The sequence below is a fragment of the Ciconia boyciana genome, chromosome 7 (assembly GCF_034638445.1).
Source record: "Ciconia boyciana chromosome 7, ASM3463844v1, whole genome shotgun sequence".
Lineage (NCBI taxonomy): Eukaryota > Metazoa > Chordata > Aves > Ciconiiformes > Ciconiidae > Ciconia > Ciconia boyciana.
In genome coordinates this window covers 2,747,134-2,760,884 of record NC_132940.1, presented here as the reverse complement: position 1 = coordinate 2,760,884, position 13,751 = coordinate 2,747,134, and the positions used below count along the sequence as shown (strand labels likewise).

The window sequence follows — 13,751 nt, the reverse complement described above, 5'->3', positions numbered from 1 at the left end:
GAAGAAAACTAGGAGAGGACAGGGTAGCAGAAGCCTGGGTGGGGAGGGAATTTCAATAGAGAACAACTAGGAGAAGAGCCTTTGTCTGGAAAACTTCTGGAAGAATGAATACATTTTAGAAAAACAATTAAAATGTTTGTTCACGCTCTTGTTATTTTACGTCTTCATGACTAGTGTCTGTCTCTTCCTTCCGTTTCCTAGTCGTGGCCAATCCAGCCTTCACACCTCTCCTGCACTCAGGTTATCCCTCCAGTAGCGTCACTTTGACCATTTTGCCCATCTCCTGGTTTGGCTTCTTTAACATTGCTGTCTTGTGCTGCTTTCATGGTTTAGTTCTGCTGGTAACTCTGATGCAGTATTTCATCATGTAAATATGATCTTTTACGTAAAATTCTTAGCTGAACTCATGAAATAAACTCTGCTTTATTTCATTTTATTCCAAAGTTACCATTTTTTTAAATCAGTTTGATTTCTCCTCTATTGACAATAGAAATGGTCTGTCAGGAGGAGCTGAAGCCAGATACTTACACATGGGTCTTAGAAAAATGGCATTTCCTAGGACTTACAGGAACATGTTTTGTCCTTTGCTTCCACAAAATGGACCAGAAATCCTCATTCCTTTCTTATGTCAGCTTTAAATTGTCACTAGGAGGTCTCCACTGTTATCTAGATAGGGATAGAGGACTTTTCTTCAGTACCTGTGTACTTGGGAAGTTTAAACATTCCTGAATACTGGAATAGAATACTGGTAGCTGCACTTTCACATGGTAAGGGAGTTTTTAACAGTGCATGGAACTACAATAAGTTCCATAGCTGCAAACCATTATTTTCACAAGTACTTCAGGTCTTCACCAGTGCGGCTAAACTGATGTCAAAATAAAATGCTTTTTCACATAGCCACACACACACACACATATATATACACATAGCATATACATATCTATGTGTGTATTTATATATCAAAACATGTGTGTTCTCCAGAGCTCTTCCCAGAGGCCAGTCTTTAACAGTGGCGTTAAAGATCTGACCACCCTCTTTTTCTTCAAAATCTTTGAGATTTATATTTCAATTGTTAGTGTAAGTTCGTGGGACCTAATAGTTGAGAATAGGTTGTTTTTATCCAGTGAAATCTAGGGGAGATTTCCTCTCTTCCACATCAGAGCTAGTATCAGTATATAATTTCTGTTCATTTTGGGACTGGAGATTTTTGCCTAAGCTTTATTGCCTCCCTTCTCACCCCCTTTTTTTGTTTGATTTAAATCTGCTCATTCTGCTATAAAACTCTGCAAACAAAGGACAGAGCACTGTTTGACATGTAAGCCTGTTTCCAGTCTGCTTGATTGATCAGTCTGGCATCTTCTCTTGGCATTAAATACAACCACAGACTTCATATTGTCCTAAAAGGCAGTATATATCAGTGGAATTTGCATTGTTACATGTTTCAACAACTATCATGTAGTCTGATGAATGCCATTTTTATTATCGTAGGCTTAAAAACTGAACAATGATGAGTTTATAATTCTTATCCTGCAAAATAAAAATAAAAATTATTGTAGCATACAGCTGTATTTACAATTTCCTTCTCATTCCTTCTTTATTCTGAAAATACATGTTAAATACGTTTCATAGCTCAGGTTCTCCATGAGATTAGACTGAAGTGAAGGTGTTAATTCAAGTAGATAGAGCATGCATGCCAAATATCATGTGAAGATATCATATTCAATGTAACACCTGGCACGTTTGAGAAAGAAACATACTGATTTGGGTAGGCATTAACATAGGGTGTCAACTGTTCGTGAAGTATTTTGGAAGGCATAGGTGAAAATACTGCAAGGTGGTTCCTGAAATTCTCCATTTTGTTCAGTGTATTGTGAAATGTTGTTTCAGTTTGCTCAGGATGAAGATAGTTACATTGGTGACTTTGCGGTGGTCGAGTATGAAACTGCAGAGCAGGCTGAGAAAGTACAAGAAGTCACTGATGGCATGACTATCAGAGGGAAGAGAGTCCAGGTGTCGTACTGTGCTCCGGGAGCGCCAGGCAGAAGCACATTAGCAGCACTTATAGCAGCGCAAAGGATGGTAAGATATTTGCAAATCTGTTTTCAGCATGAGTTTGGAACACCTTGAGCAGCCTGAGTTGGGTGAGAGGGATTCAGCTGCTTTGCATTAGGAAGACGAGCCAAGCTTTTGGAAGCATTAGCCTTTTTTTTAATCTAGTCAGCCCAATTCAGTCTCCTTCCTAGGAAAAGCATGGCCATATTCTGCAAGGAGGAAGGGTAAAATATGGCCGTAAGATATCACAAAGTTATACTTCTGTAGCTCTGGGATTTTAGTAAATTTAATTTTCTGTATGAGAAATTGTTCTAGTTCAAAACAAAAGTAACTGTAAGTGGAGTCACTTGATAAGCTAAAACTTGGTTTAAAACAGAGAGGCAAGAATTTGTCAATTTTAAGATAAATTTCAAGGTAGGAGAAATAGTTTAATTTCATGCTTGATATAGAAGAAAGCTTTTTACACCCACATGTCTTATCAAATTATTTCCTAGAAAATTGGATGTGATAAGTGTTACATGAAGCTGTCTTAAAAGTAGAAGCAGAGCAGTCTCATTACTTCAGCTAGCTTTAGCCCACATCTTTATAAAAGAGATGAGTGGTGCTATTATAAGAGAGTACGTGGTGTTCATGTTAACAGTGCCTTTCATATTCTCCTTTATTGCTAACTCGGTCTTGGTTTAAGGGAAAAAAAGAAATGTGTCTCAGGAAAAATAATATGCTTGATGGTTTGGGGGAATAGTTCGTTAGGCATTTCATTTGAGGGAAAAGGAGCATGGAAAGGAGCGGGAAACAGGGAAGGAGATGTTTTTTCTGTGTAAAATGAAACGTGTACATTACTGTCACACAAGTTTGAGGGATTTAAATGGATTCTTTGTGTTCTCCCAATTCTAACATTTTTCTCTCTCTCTTAATTGGAGATGAGGAACAATAGGAAAGGCTTGCTTCCAGAGCCAAACCCAGTGCAGATTATGAAAAGTTTTAATAATCCAGCAATGTTGCAAATGCTGCTGCAGCCCCAGTTGCGTGGACATGCTGTTAAACCTGGTAAGTTGTTTTAAAACTGAATTTAAAAAAGAAACCCTGTTCTTGGTAATATAAGGCTTTCAGCAAAGGAGAGAAGCAGGAATACTATTTTAAAATCTGTGCAGACACTGTTTCAGTGTGTCTGTGTAGACGCTTCCACATTTTATGAAAGCGAAAGCAAGAGATGGATTGCTACACTATTGTGTCTGGGAAAAATTTAGTGTTACCTAAAAATGTCCTCACTAACTCTGTGGTCTCTGAATGCTTATATTAGAAATAGGTTTAAAATGAAATGTCTTTTGCAGACGACATTAAAATGGCCAGTTTAAATCTGATTCTAGATCTGAATTTTGCAGCCTGAGTCTTTCTCCTGTTGGTTCCAGTGTAAATCATTATTCAGTTGGATGCTACCATAGTCGTACACAGCATTCCGTAACAGCATTAGCCAAAAACATTTCTCTGTCCTCCCTTTAGGATGGATGTGAATAAACATATTAAAAACAATCTTGTCACATTTCAAATGTTGAAAGTATTAAGAACAGGAATGAGAACAGATAATTTCAAGAGTCAAGTAGGGGACAGCTAAGAGTTTGTGACATAATCTACTGACAGAAGATACACAGAAATTGTGTGCGAAGTGAACACTTCAGTGAAGAAACACTTTAGCTAATGCTGAAGTTTCAAAGCACTTCAGATAATGCTGTGGTCTTGCAGTCAACTGCAGGCATTTCTGCGTATTTGAGCAAAACTCTCAGCTTTAGAGGAGCTCCATGAAAGTACGTTCGATCTCTGATGTGCTGTTAATTGCAGATCAAAGCTGGGTGTATTGAAAGGTTTCATTATAATGACCTTTAGTATACTGGAAAGTTCTGTGGAAACCCAATCTGAAAAATATAGAATAACTCTTATAAAGATCTTCAGTTTCCTAACTTCTAAAACACTGCAACTTTGTCTCATGTTTCTAAAACAGTTCTTGGAGCATCTGCAGGTTTACCTCACCTTACAAATTCAGCAGTTGGCCCACCTTTTTTGCAGTTGAATAAAGTTCACCAGGTATGTGACAAAAAAACTTTTGTCAAAATACATATTTGTGGAGATCTTAGCATGAAAAATATTCTCAAAGTTTTAAGAAATTACGACTAAAATCAAGTGTTCTCATTAAAGCTGTCTTTAAGAAAAGCACTCTTATGAGATGCCTGTGAGGATGTAAGAGCAGACTGTGCTTACTATGCACAAGTGAGTTACATTATCTTAACTGAGCTTTTGATTTGCTAACACCTGCCGACGTAGAGACAACTTGCCATTACTGGCAAAAAAAATCCTCTTTAAATTAGAGCTTGAGGAGCATGGCACATCCATTTCTCTTGGAGCTACTCATACACGCTTCCTGAGAGACTTGATTGTTTTATCTGATTCAAGCCAAGAAGCTTAGCATCATTATCTTCATTTTAAAGCTTGCAGGGACCAAAATGTGCTATATATGCCATAAAAAATAGCAATTTGCAGATGTTACTACTTAGTCAAAAAAAACCCAAGCTGTTTAAAGTGTTCTTGGAGTATCTGTAATTCATTGTAAAGTCGATACGACTTCCATATGGACACCAGAATTTCTGAAAGATACTATAAAGGATATTTGGGATGAGCTTGCCCTAGAAATTGGAGATGAGAACAGGCTAGAGTAGCACCCACAACCAGAATTCCTTCCTGCAGCAGTTCACTTGGCCAGCAGCCTGCCTGGCCTCCGCCTTGCATTGAGGTTCTGTCAGAGATTTCTCGAGCTCTGCCAGGAGCCAAAATTTGCCTTTAATATTCATGGTGGGGATTTTCGTAAGTACCTATGAGAGACTAGAGTCAATTGCTTTGACTTACTATTTCTGATGTTTCAGAAATTCCAATTTAAAAAATAAAATCCCCTTAAGTAGTTCTTATTTCTGCTGTTCTTTTGGCAAACACAGACTTATAGATCTTAAAGACCAAATTAAAATGCAGAGATACTCCTTATGTTAAGTATATTTAGCTTTTCTATTTTTTTCTGCTAAAAACCAGTAGGTAAATATATCAATTTTGAATAAATACTACTTCATTTTGCCCCATCAAATGAGTTGCTTTTGTCCTCTACAATGAAAAAATACATCATTCTTTGCTTGTACTTTTTTTATTTAAGTGACATTTTCTATTGGTATGTTTAGTTACTGCTGCTCTCTTTTCAGCCTTGGAGAGTCTATGCTTCCTTGGAAGGCAATGTGAACATTTTCTAATCACAGCTGGAGACAGGCATGCTTTACACAGTTAACAGTGTGATTGATGATGGTCCAACGTTTTTTGGCTTAAGAGTGCTGCAGCCAAACAACTCAGTGTTTTCTCTTTAGAGAGACAAGTCTAATTCTCTTCCAGGGAGCTTCCTGTCATTTAATTCATTGGATTAAATTCATTTAGTCCAAACCTGGTCTAATAACCTGGATTTTATTGACAGTGATTTGATTATCCCAATTCCTTCGATTAGGCACATTTTTCTGTTATTCAGTGGCTTATTTCAGAGTATTCTCTGAAGCCAGAGAACCAGGTCACTATTTTTATTGTCTTGAAATGCAGTATCGTCACAAGATAGAGGAACAGACAGCGTCTTGGCTTGACTCTTTCCCCACCGCCCCAGTCATGCACTGATTCAGCTTCCTGTCTATCTTGTTTTTGCTGTTTTATATTCAAGGTTTTGTAAAGTAATGTAATGAGAAGAAACAATATTTTTAGGATGGTTATGCCACATTATAAAATAACTGGTAAAAAAAGATTCAACAGAACAGAATTTGAACAAATGGGTTATTCATCCAGTAATCTTTTGACTCTGGAGGTAGCATGACTTTCAACTTCTTTCTTTTAATTTCTCTTAGTTACAATTGTCATGTGCCAAAATAATGCATTTTAAACTTTCTCAGTGATGTGTTTTCCTGAGTCATCCAGCAGTTTATTAAATCTTTATTAACCCAGAGACTCTCTTTCGAGGATTCTAACCAACCTGATTTTCCAGTCTTGCATTTCTGAAAGTTTTGCAATTAAACTAACACATTTTCTTTGTTGACTTAACCAAGTTTAGAAGGAACAACCACTGGTAATGGTGACTATAAACAGCCCTGGATAATTTCTACTGGAAATCACTAAGACAATTAAAATAGCAGATGCATAACTAATCTAGATATGGCCCTTTTTTGTTTTATATTGCACATTTCTGAGTCCAGAAGACCATATTATAGGCATAGAGGGTTTTCCCTAGGGAATTTGACCCTACCACACACAGATACAACCTAGGTTTGAAAATACTTGTGAGGTGTTTTGCACGAGGCTGCAAAATCTGCAAAGCCGTGCATCAGGAGAGCTGCCTTCTTTTTGGGTTCCATCTTCCTTACCTGGTTTTGGTGATCTTTCCTATGTAGGAGCTTTCAGAAAAAATGAGGAAGGCTATACTTGTCGTGATTTGATGCAGTCCGTGTCCTATATATCTATTCTTGCACCGCTGTACAAAAAGGTTTGTAGGGCAACCTATATTTTGCCTGGCAAGTCATACTCAGGAGCTGCTGCCAGAAAGACAGTTTCAAGCCTGGGTTCAGCTAGCATGAATCATAACGTGGTTTTGTGATCCAGAGTGGACGTAAGGTTTCTTTGAAGCCACTGTGCTAGCCGGAGCACATGCTGCTGAATATACCGGTAGCAGAGTCTGAACGTGGTGCCCCGAAGTTGTTGATTAAGTGGCTCAATTCTGGTGGCAAACTGATCCAGAATTTTTTGAATGAAAAATATTAGTATTTTATAGACTTGCCAATCTGTAGGCACTGTGATTTGTAGGCTTTTTAATGGTTCTGGAATAGAATTTCATGTAGATAGTTGCCACTAAAAAGGGGGGAAAAACATATCTGGATATTCCTCTTTGAAAGTAAAGGTACTGTTTGGTAACTGTAAAGCAAGGGATTAGAGTCCCTGTCAGTGACAACTGAGTCCTGTAAAGTGTATAGATATTGGCAGAGATGATGTATTAGAATTGCAATGCAAGACACAATGCAAATGTTAATAAACAATGAAGTCCTTATTCATAGAGCTCATAATCCCCTGCAGTCCTTGTGTCTCATCTTTCTTATTGGACTGTAGGTAAGTCCCTCATCTAGTCTGTCTGCAGAGGCTTCAAGCACATTTAGCTTTCCCTGTTGGCTTAGACACAGGGGCTGCAATGGAGTCTGGATTGTATTTGGAGTATACTTTTGATCCTTTAAAAGCCATCAGAAAGCATACTTGCAGTTGTGAGGTGAAAAAAAGGGCTAGGAGGAAGAGAGGTTAAAAAGAATTTGAAATAACTTTCTGTGAATGAAGCAAAAATTTAGTTCTGTGGAGGAAATAGTTATTTTCCTTTGCTGTATTAACTCAGAAACTAATTTAAATGTCTTTCAGCAGTACCATCTGAAAACGTTTCAAGAATGTACTGTTTTCCATGACTGTCGACTAACACTTCTTTTATTAATTTCACAGAGTTCAATTCTGGGGAGTACGTCTAACTTACTGCTGCAGAGCCCTGCTCACCTACCATTGCCACAGCAGCAACTGATGAAGATTGAAAACCTTCAGGCTAATAGTGTAAGGTTATCACTTTAACTTGGACTGTCTTTGGACATTCTTATAACTGATAAAACAAATAATTTTCTTCGTCTAGTATAGTTTCACAGTTTAGTGGATCTAAAAAGATGAACTGAATGTGAAAGTCATAAGAAATACATACAGACAGATTGTTTTAATAATTTACACAGTTTTCTATTCTTCCTTATAGAAACCGGGTTTGCTGGGAGAACCTCCAACAATGCTGCTTCAGACAGTACTGGGAATAGGGGTAATGCCATCAGTGAGTTCAGGCATGGGAACCCGTGGAGAAGCTCTTAAGTGTAAATGACATTTTCTTTCATACCAAATCAGTAGAAATGCTCAGCTTGAAATTATGCACCTTACTTTCTCTCACTTTAGCAAAAGCAGTAATACGTTTGAACCTTACCACTGCAAGGTAAGGTAGGCAGAGAGCTGGACAGTAGTGCACATTATGTAGCTATATAGTTAAGCAAGGTAATAAGTTACATACCTATATAACCAACTGTAACCTGCTGGTTTAAGTAGGAAACAAACTTGAAATATCTTGCCTTGTTGCCTGGCTTCTCTCATCTGTTTGTCAGGGAAGAAAGAGTACACTGTGGCATTGGTTGAATATTTGCAGGTTGTTAAATATTCTGCTTGCTCAGTTACTACCATTTTTAGTACACTTGGGATATGTTTTTATTTAGGACCAAAATTTGGGGGTTTGTTGTTTCAAAGCAGATAAATCTGAGTTGCTGAAGAGGCACTGCAAATAGGGGTTTTGCCCTCATTTCATTAAGCAGTAGAGCTTTAACATCCAGTCTGTGACAGATGTCAATTTTGAATGCAAATTTCTGCACCAGCCATGCCCTCAATTTTCATGAGGAGAGGTCAGTTGTCATACTGCTTAGTGCATCTTTTTTGTTTCCACCACTGAGGGCCATGTATTCTGCAGTTCTAGATGGGGTCTGAGTAATGGTAGTGACCAGAAGCAAGGAAAAGCTTGCCGGGGGTGGGGCAGGGAAGAAACCTGTTCTGAATGACTAGATTTTAATTTTGGAGAATACTTTCTAGCTCTTTTGTTTGTAAAAAGAGTTTTACTAATGCCAGTTGAGGTGGGATTTTTCCCCTCTATTCCAATACAGGATCCTCTAGGATGTTGTTCACAGGTTTTTTTGAAAGTGACAGGAAACACTAAGTAACTTATTATCATAGTGAATGTTTAGAAAAGTCAGAGTTTTCTTCTGTTGTATTAGCTTTAAATAGAGTTGTTTGCTCCTGGGTTGGTAAAAGAATAAAAACTATCGTCAGAATCCAGTGTTCTGGGACAGCTGTAAAATAGATCTCTAAATGTTTTTCTCATCACTTAGTAAAAACCACAAACAAAATGTACTGATAAATCTTGTCTAACAGAAAGGTTTCTCCATTTATGGTTGACTGCAGCATCTAATCTGACTCCAATTCAAACAGCAGCAGCAGCAGCAGCAGGGATGGGCATGTTGCCATTCTTTCCGAATCAGCACATTGTTGGACAAGCTATACCAGGGCAAAATAACGCTCCAGATAAACAATCGACTACTGAAGCGGTTGTCTCGGGATCACAGCCTTATCATCAGACCTTAACAAATCTTTCTGCGGGAGCTTTGCGGGCTGGACATGCCAAACAACAAAATCAACTAAAAAGTGCTGATACGAGTTTGGGGGTAAGGAACATTGAGTACAAATATTTTCTTTTTTCTTGTGTGTGGATTTTCTCTTTTTTATTTTAACATGCTTAAGAGTTAACTGCAACTGCTTATTGTAGTTCTTCACTATAAAATTTGCTAGATCATAGGATCATTCATGAGACATTTTAAGGTCATTTCAGTTACGAATAATAGGGAGAGAACAATAATGCTCTTTGGTGGTCCAAATGAATTAACAAAGGAATCTTTTTACAATGCCAGAGGCTTTTTTTTTCCATGTGTATGCCTCATAGTATTTGATGATGAAATTATCTCAAGGGCAATGTCCCTTTTAAAGACTGAAAATTGAACTTGTGGTTGAATTTCATGACTAATCAGGAGCAGTGCTGGTGGTATGTAGGGCCTTTGGGTTCCCAGGTGGGCAGTGTATATATATGTGTATGTAAATTTTCCACTTCCAATTCGTACCCTCTTAGCCATAGCTGACCTATTCTTAGTCTGTATCAGTTTTTATGTTTAATCCCTTGAAGGCAGCGGGTGGGCAGATGATGGGATGGGATTTAAGTTGAACCAGAACAGTCTAGTTTTTTCAGAAGTTTTTTCCTGTCATTAACAGAATTTACTTTTTTCACAATATACATAAATACTTATGTAATTTATGGGGAAACATGTTCTTAATTCAGATCAGATCTGTGTTTTCCTTACATATTTTCTGAAGCTTCTGAAGTGATTAGATTATATACAGTATTGGTGTCTGCCTTTGTTAGACAGCTTTGACAGATTTGGTCCTACTTCAGAAAGTACACTTTTCATTTTAAAAATAATTTTTTACTGTAATGAAGTGGAATTTTACCTATGTGTAGATACACATGGATATAATACATAGGGTGTATGTGTATACATATATAAAAATCAGTGGTTTATTTCAGCATTTCATTTGGTTAAAAGGAAATGTAATTAAACCATTAGAAGTCCAGATAATTCATTTATTTCTATGAATATTGTTTATCAGGAAAAGTTCTTTTTCAAAATCCTGGTAGATGTTTTCAATGTTCCCTTTTCTGCATCAGTAGACAGAAAGCCCAGTTTGCAAAAACCACTTCCTTGACAAGACAGCCACAGTCTGTGTGCTGATACTGAACAGTCATACTGTCTTAAATGCCTGCTTTTGCATCCAGATGAAGAATTTCAGCACTCTGTTAAAGCTCTTTGTGTTTAAAAACTGGTCTCACTGTTTTTGAAAAGTTCTTGATTAATACTATTTTACTGAAAATACTATTAATACCTTTTTACTGAAAATAGTATTAATCCATTAAAATAATGGAATTTTTTTTTCCTTAATGGGCTTTGAAAAAATGAACAGAATAGATGTAGAGTAGAATACTGTATCAGCGTCTTTGAGCTGTGAGTTTCAGACTAGCTGTGTAACTTGCTATAGCTACTTCGTCCTTATTTCTGGGATTTGTTCTAACATAAGCTGAAGGGAAGTAAGCTGGTAGTGCACCCTTCCTCGTCCCTCAGAGGAAAACACTTCTGGTGGTTTGGAGGAGTGAGTCAGTCCTGACACTTCATTTCCACTCATAAACATTTTCCCCTTTGAAGTAAGGGCTCCTAAATAGAGTGATCGGTAAGATGTGAGAGATGTCATCTCTCCAGGCCAGGGTTCATTTGTCCTCTATTTGCTTGTGACTCTGGGTGAGAAGAGTTGATTTTGTCTTGGCTGTGTACTTAATGCTAACTCCCTCCATCTGGAGTCGTTATGGTGATTATTGTTCCTTTACTTGAATGTAAAAGGTTTTCTTTTGTTTGTTTGTTTGTTTGTTTTTTAATATCCTTTAGTAACTTACAGTCTAAAGAGAAACATTCCTACAAAATTATTTGGCAAGAAAAAAGTACCGGCCATGTGTCCAGATAGTTGTCCCCAGTATTTATTTTAAAAGTTTTCCTGTTATATTTCATAGGGCTAAGCTTTTTTTCAAAATCCTTCTGGGACACTTACTTACCTTATTTCTGACAAATGTTGTGTGAATATAATGCAAACTGACCTGTCCAATTGTTTCGCAGACTCCCTTGAAAAAACAGACTTCGTTGCTAGGAGAACCACCAAAAGAAATACGTCTTAGTACCAACCCCTACTTGAATTTGGCAAGTGTGTTGCCTGGTATATGTCTTCCAGGTAAGCAAACATTTAGCGGTTTTGGTTGCAAGTATCGTTGACCAGAGTGTGGCAAATGGTTATTCTGTTTGGCAGGTAATTCCAGTGACCACATTTATCTTTAGGGAAATCTTGTAGTCTGTCTTAAAATTCCGATGTAATCTATCCTCATAGTTAATATTTTATTTGGGAAGGGTAAATTTTCAGAGCTAATGGGCGTACTGATGTAGACAAACGTCTAGAAAGCCTTTCAATTATTAGTGGCACTGATTAATTTTGAGCACAGCCTAATCTGAAGTAGCAAATTTCTCTTTTAATCCCAGAATGTTGCTAAACAAGAGTGCAGCCTAATCTGTGTAGTTTATATAACCGTGTGTTTATACAAACTGTGTATTCTTTGTGTTATGAACAGCAATTGCCAGCAAAGCCTCTAGTCCACCACAGCAGACCGGACTTTCAAACAACATCGTGGATGCTGCTGTGTCTCAGGGAACTACATCACAACATGCAATGGAAAATTATTTTAATTACTCTCAACAGCATGGGGAATACACACAGGTACGTTGTTCTGCAGCACTTTCTTCTGAAGCCTGGTTTGTTGCTCAGAGCTCTGGTAGCAGGATTTTTGGCAGAGATCTGCTCAGAGATCCCTCCCCGAGTTGCTCATTGTTTTTCTCTCTGTACTCTGAATGCACTCCGTGGTACACGTGTGGTCTGATAGCCCTGCATGCACTTGAACAGCATTGCCCAACATCATGAACCACTCTTCAGCGGTTCCTAGGCTTTCCTATAACCAAAGCCCACCCTTTTCTTCAGATTGAACCTTGTAGGTCCTCTTCACTAATAGTTTATCTCTTTCCATGTACAGAACAAATTTAGCACAAAGTATACTCAATGCCAGTCAAAGAAAAGCCTCAATACATTCCCTGCTGCAGTATCGTAACCATTGAAAGGTTGCTTCTTGAGAACCTGAATTCAGTGCAGTCAGCTAAAAAATTACTTCTTATAACTTCTGGCTTGGCTTTTGTCTGTCTTCAAAACCATGAAGTTTTTCTCTTTCCCTTCCCAAGAAGTTTTAAAGTTTTCTTGAACTTTGGCGAGATCCCAGAGAAGAGTGTGTTCTGTCTACCAGAAGTTCCCGTATAGCTTGGGGAATTTGTGCAGTCTCTGCCAGCTGGTTTCACTGCACGGGATTTCTTCACCATTTGCCCCATTTGGTGATCAGAGCACGGCCGTTAAGGTGGAGGGCTGCCCCTCGTCTGGAGAGTGTTGCAGTACTGAGAGCAAGTACCAGGTTTCACAGACATCGGGACGCTCTGTGAAATAACATTTCCGTATTTTCATGAGCCATCTTCACTAGTCTGTGTAGAAATATAATTGTATACAAATCAAATACGAGAACTGGATCGTAGTGCCGTCAGGTAATCTGTATAAAAATCTTGGCTCTGCGCTGAGACACCCCCCCCCCCGGCTCTGCTGTAGGTCTCTTTTTCTGCTGCCCTGTCCCCATCACCTCCTCCTCCCCAGAGTTGCCTGATCTCTCCTCCTGTGGCAGGGAGACAGAAACAAGCCATCTTCTCTTCTCCTAGGCTGCTGGCAAGGAAATTTGTGTTGCTCCAGAACTCCTGGGGTAGAGCAGGGCTGCTATGGGAGTCGGTTGTGTCTGGAGGACAGAGAGCGGGCGCATGGGTGGGCACGGGGGTTGTTTTGTATTAGAAGGGTCTCAGCCTGGCCAGGAGGGGTGGAGGGGACGGGGTCGCTGCACGGTATTCACTGCAGCAGGGAGCTTTGCCAGGGGCCAGACCCATCTCCTAGTCAGATCAGATCTGGTGACAGTTGTGGGTTAGAGAAGCAAGAGAGATGTCCTGTGGGCTGTTGTGCTGTGTGTTTCACATAACATAGTCTTGAATATTTTGTTTGATTATTGGCTTTAAATTCATTTTGATGTCTCCTGGAGGTAGTTCCTAACCCCAAATCCTTAAAATACTGTCCAAAAAAATCAGTAGTATTGTAGTATTAGTGTTGTTAGTATTATCTTTAGTAACGTGAAGGACTCAGATGATGTCACTTAGGTGCAGAGATGCCACATGTCATCATTCAGCTACATTGGTACTGCTTGTTCCTTCCATGTAACAGAAATTGCATTGTATTTGCGTCCGCTGCTAAGGCAGTGGTGCACCATGTATCTTTTAAGCACTTAATGTAGTTTAAATGTTTGGTTTGAGCTTTAT

The 13,751-nt window shown here is 38.6% G+C and overlaps 1 protein-coding gene across 8 annotated transcripts in view; it reads left to right on the top strand.

Annotated features, from left to right (window-relative positions):
• RAVER2 (ribonucleoprotein, PTB binding 2) overlaps positions 1-13,751 on the top strand; it is a 45,535-nt gene that overhangs the window by 24,592 nt on the left and 7,192 nt on the right. For 6 of the 8 annotated variants that reach the window (XM_072866517.1, XM_072866519.1, XM_072866513.1 and 3 more), the window contains exons 4-11: positions 1,888-2,079; positions 2,973-3,099; positions 4,049-4,131; positions 7,591-7,695; positions 7,886-7,997; positions 9,124-9,383; positions 11,430-11,541; positions 11,933-12,078. In XM_072866517.1, coding sequence (XP_072722618.1) covers positions 1,888-2,079; positions 2,973-3,099; positions 4,049-4,131; positions 7,591-7,695; positions 7,886-7,997; positions 9,124-9,383; positions 11,430-11,541; positions 11,933-12,078 — 1,137 coding nt within the window. The remainder of the gene's footprint in view (positions 1-1,887; positions 2,080-2,972; positions 3,100-4,048; positions 4,132-7,590; positions 7,696-7,885; positions 7,998-9,123; positions 9,384-11,429; positions 11,542-11,932; positions 12,079-13,751) is intronic. The other 2 variants (XM_072866516.1, XM_072866515.1) reach the window with 2 other exon arrangements.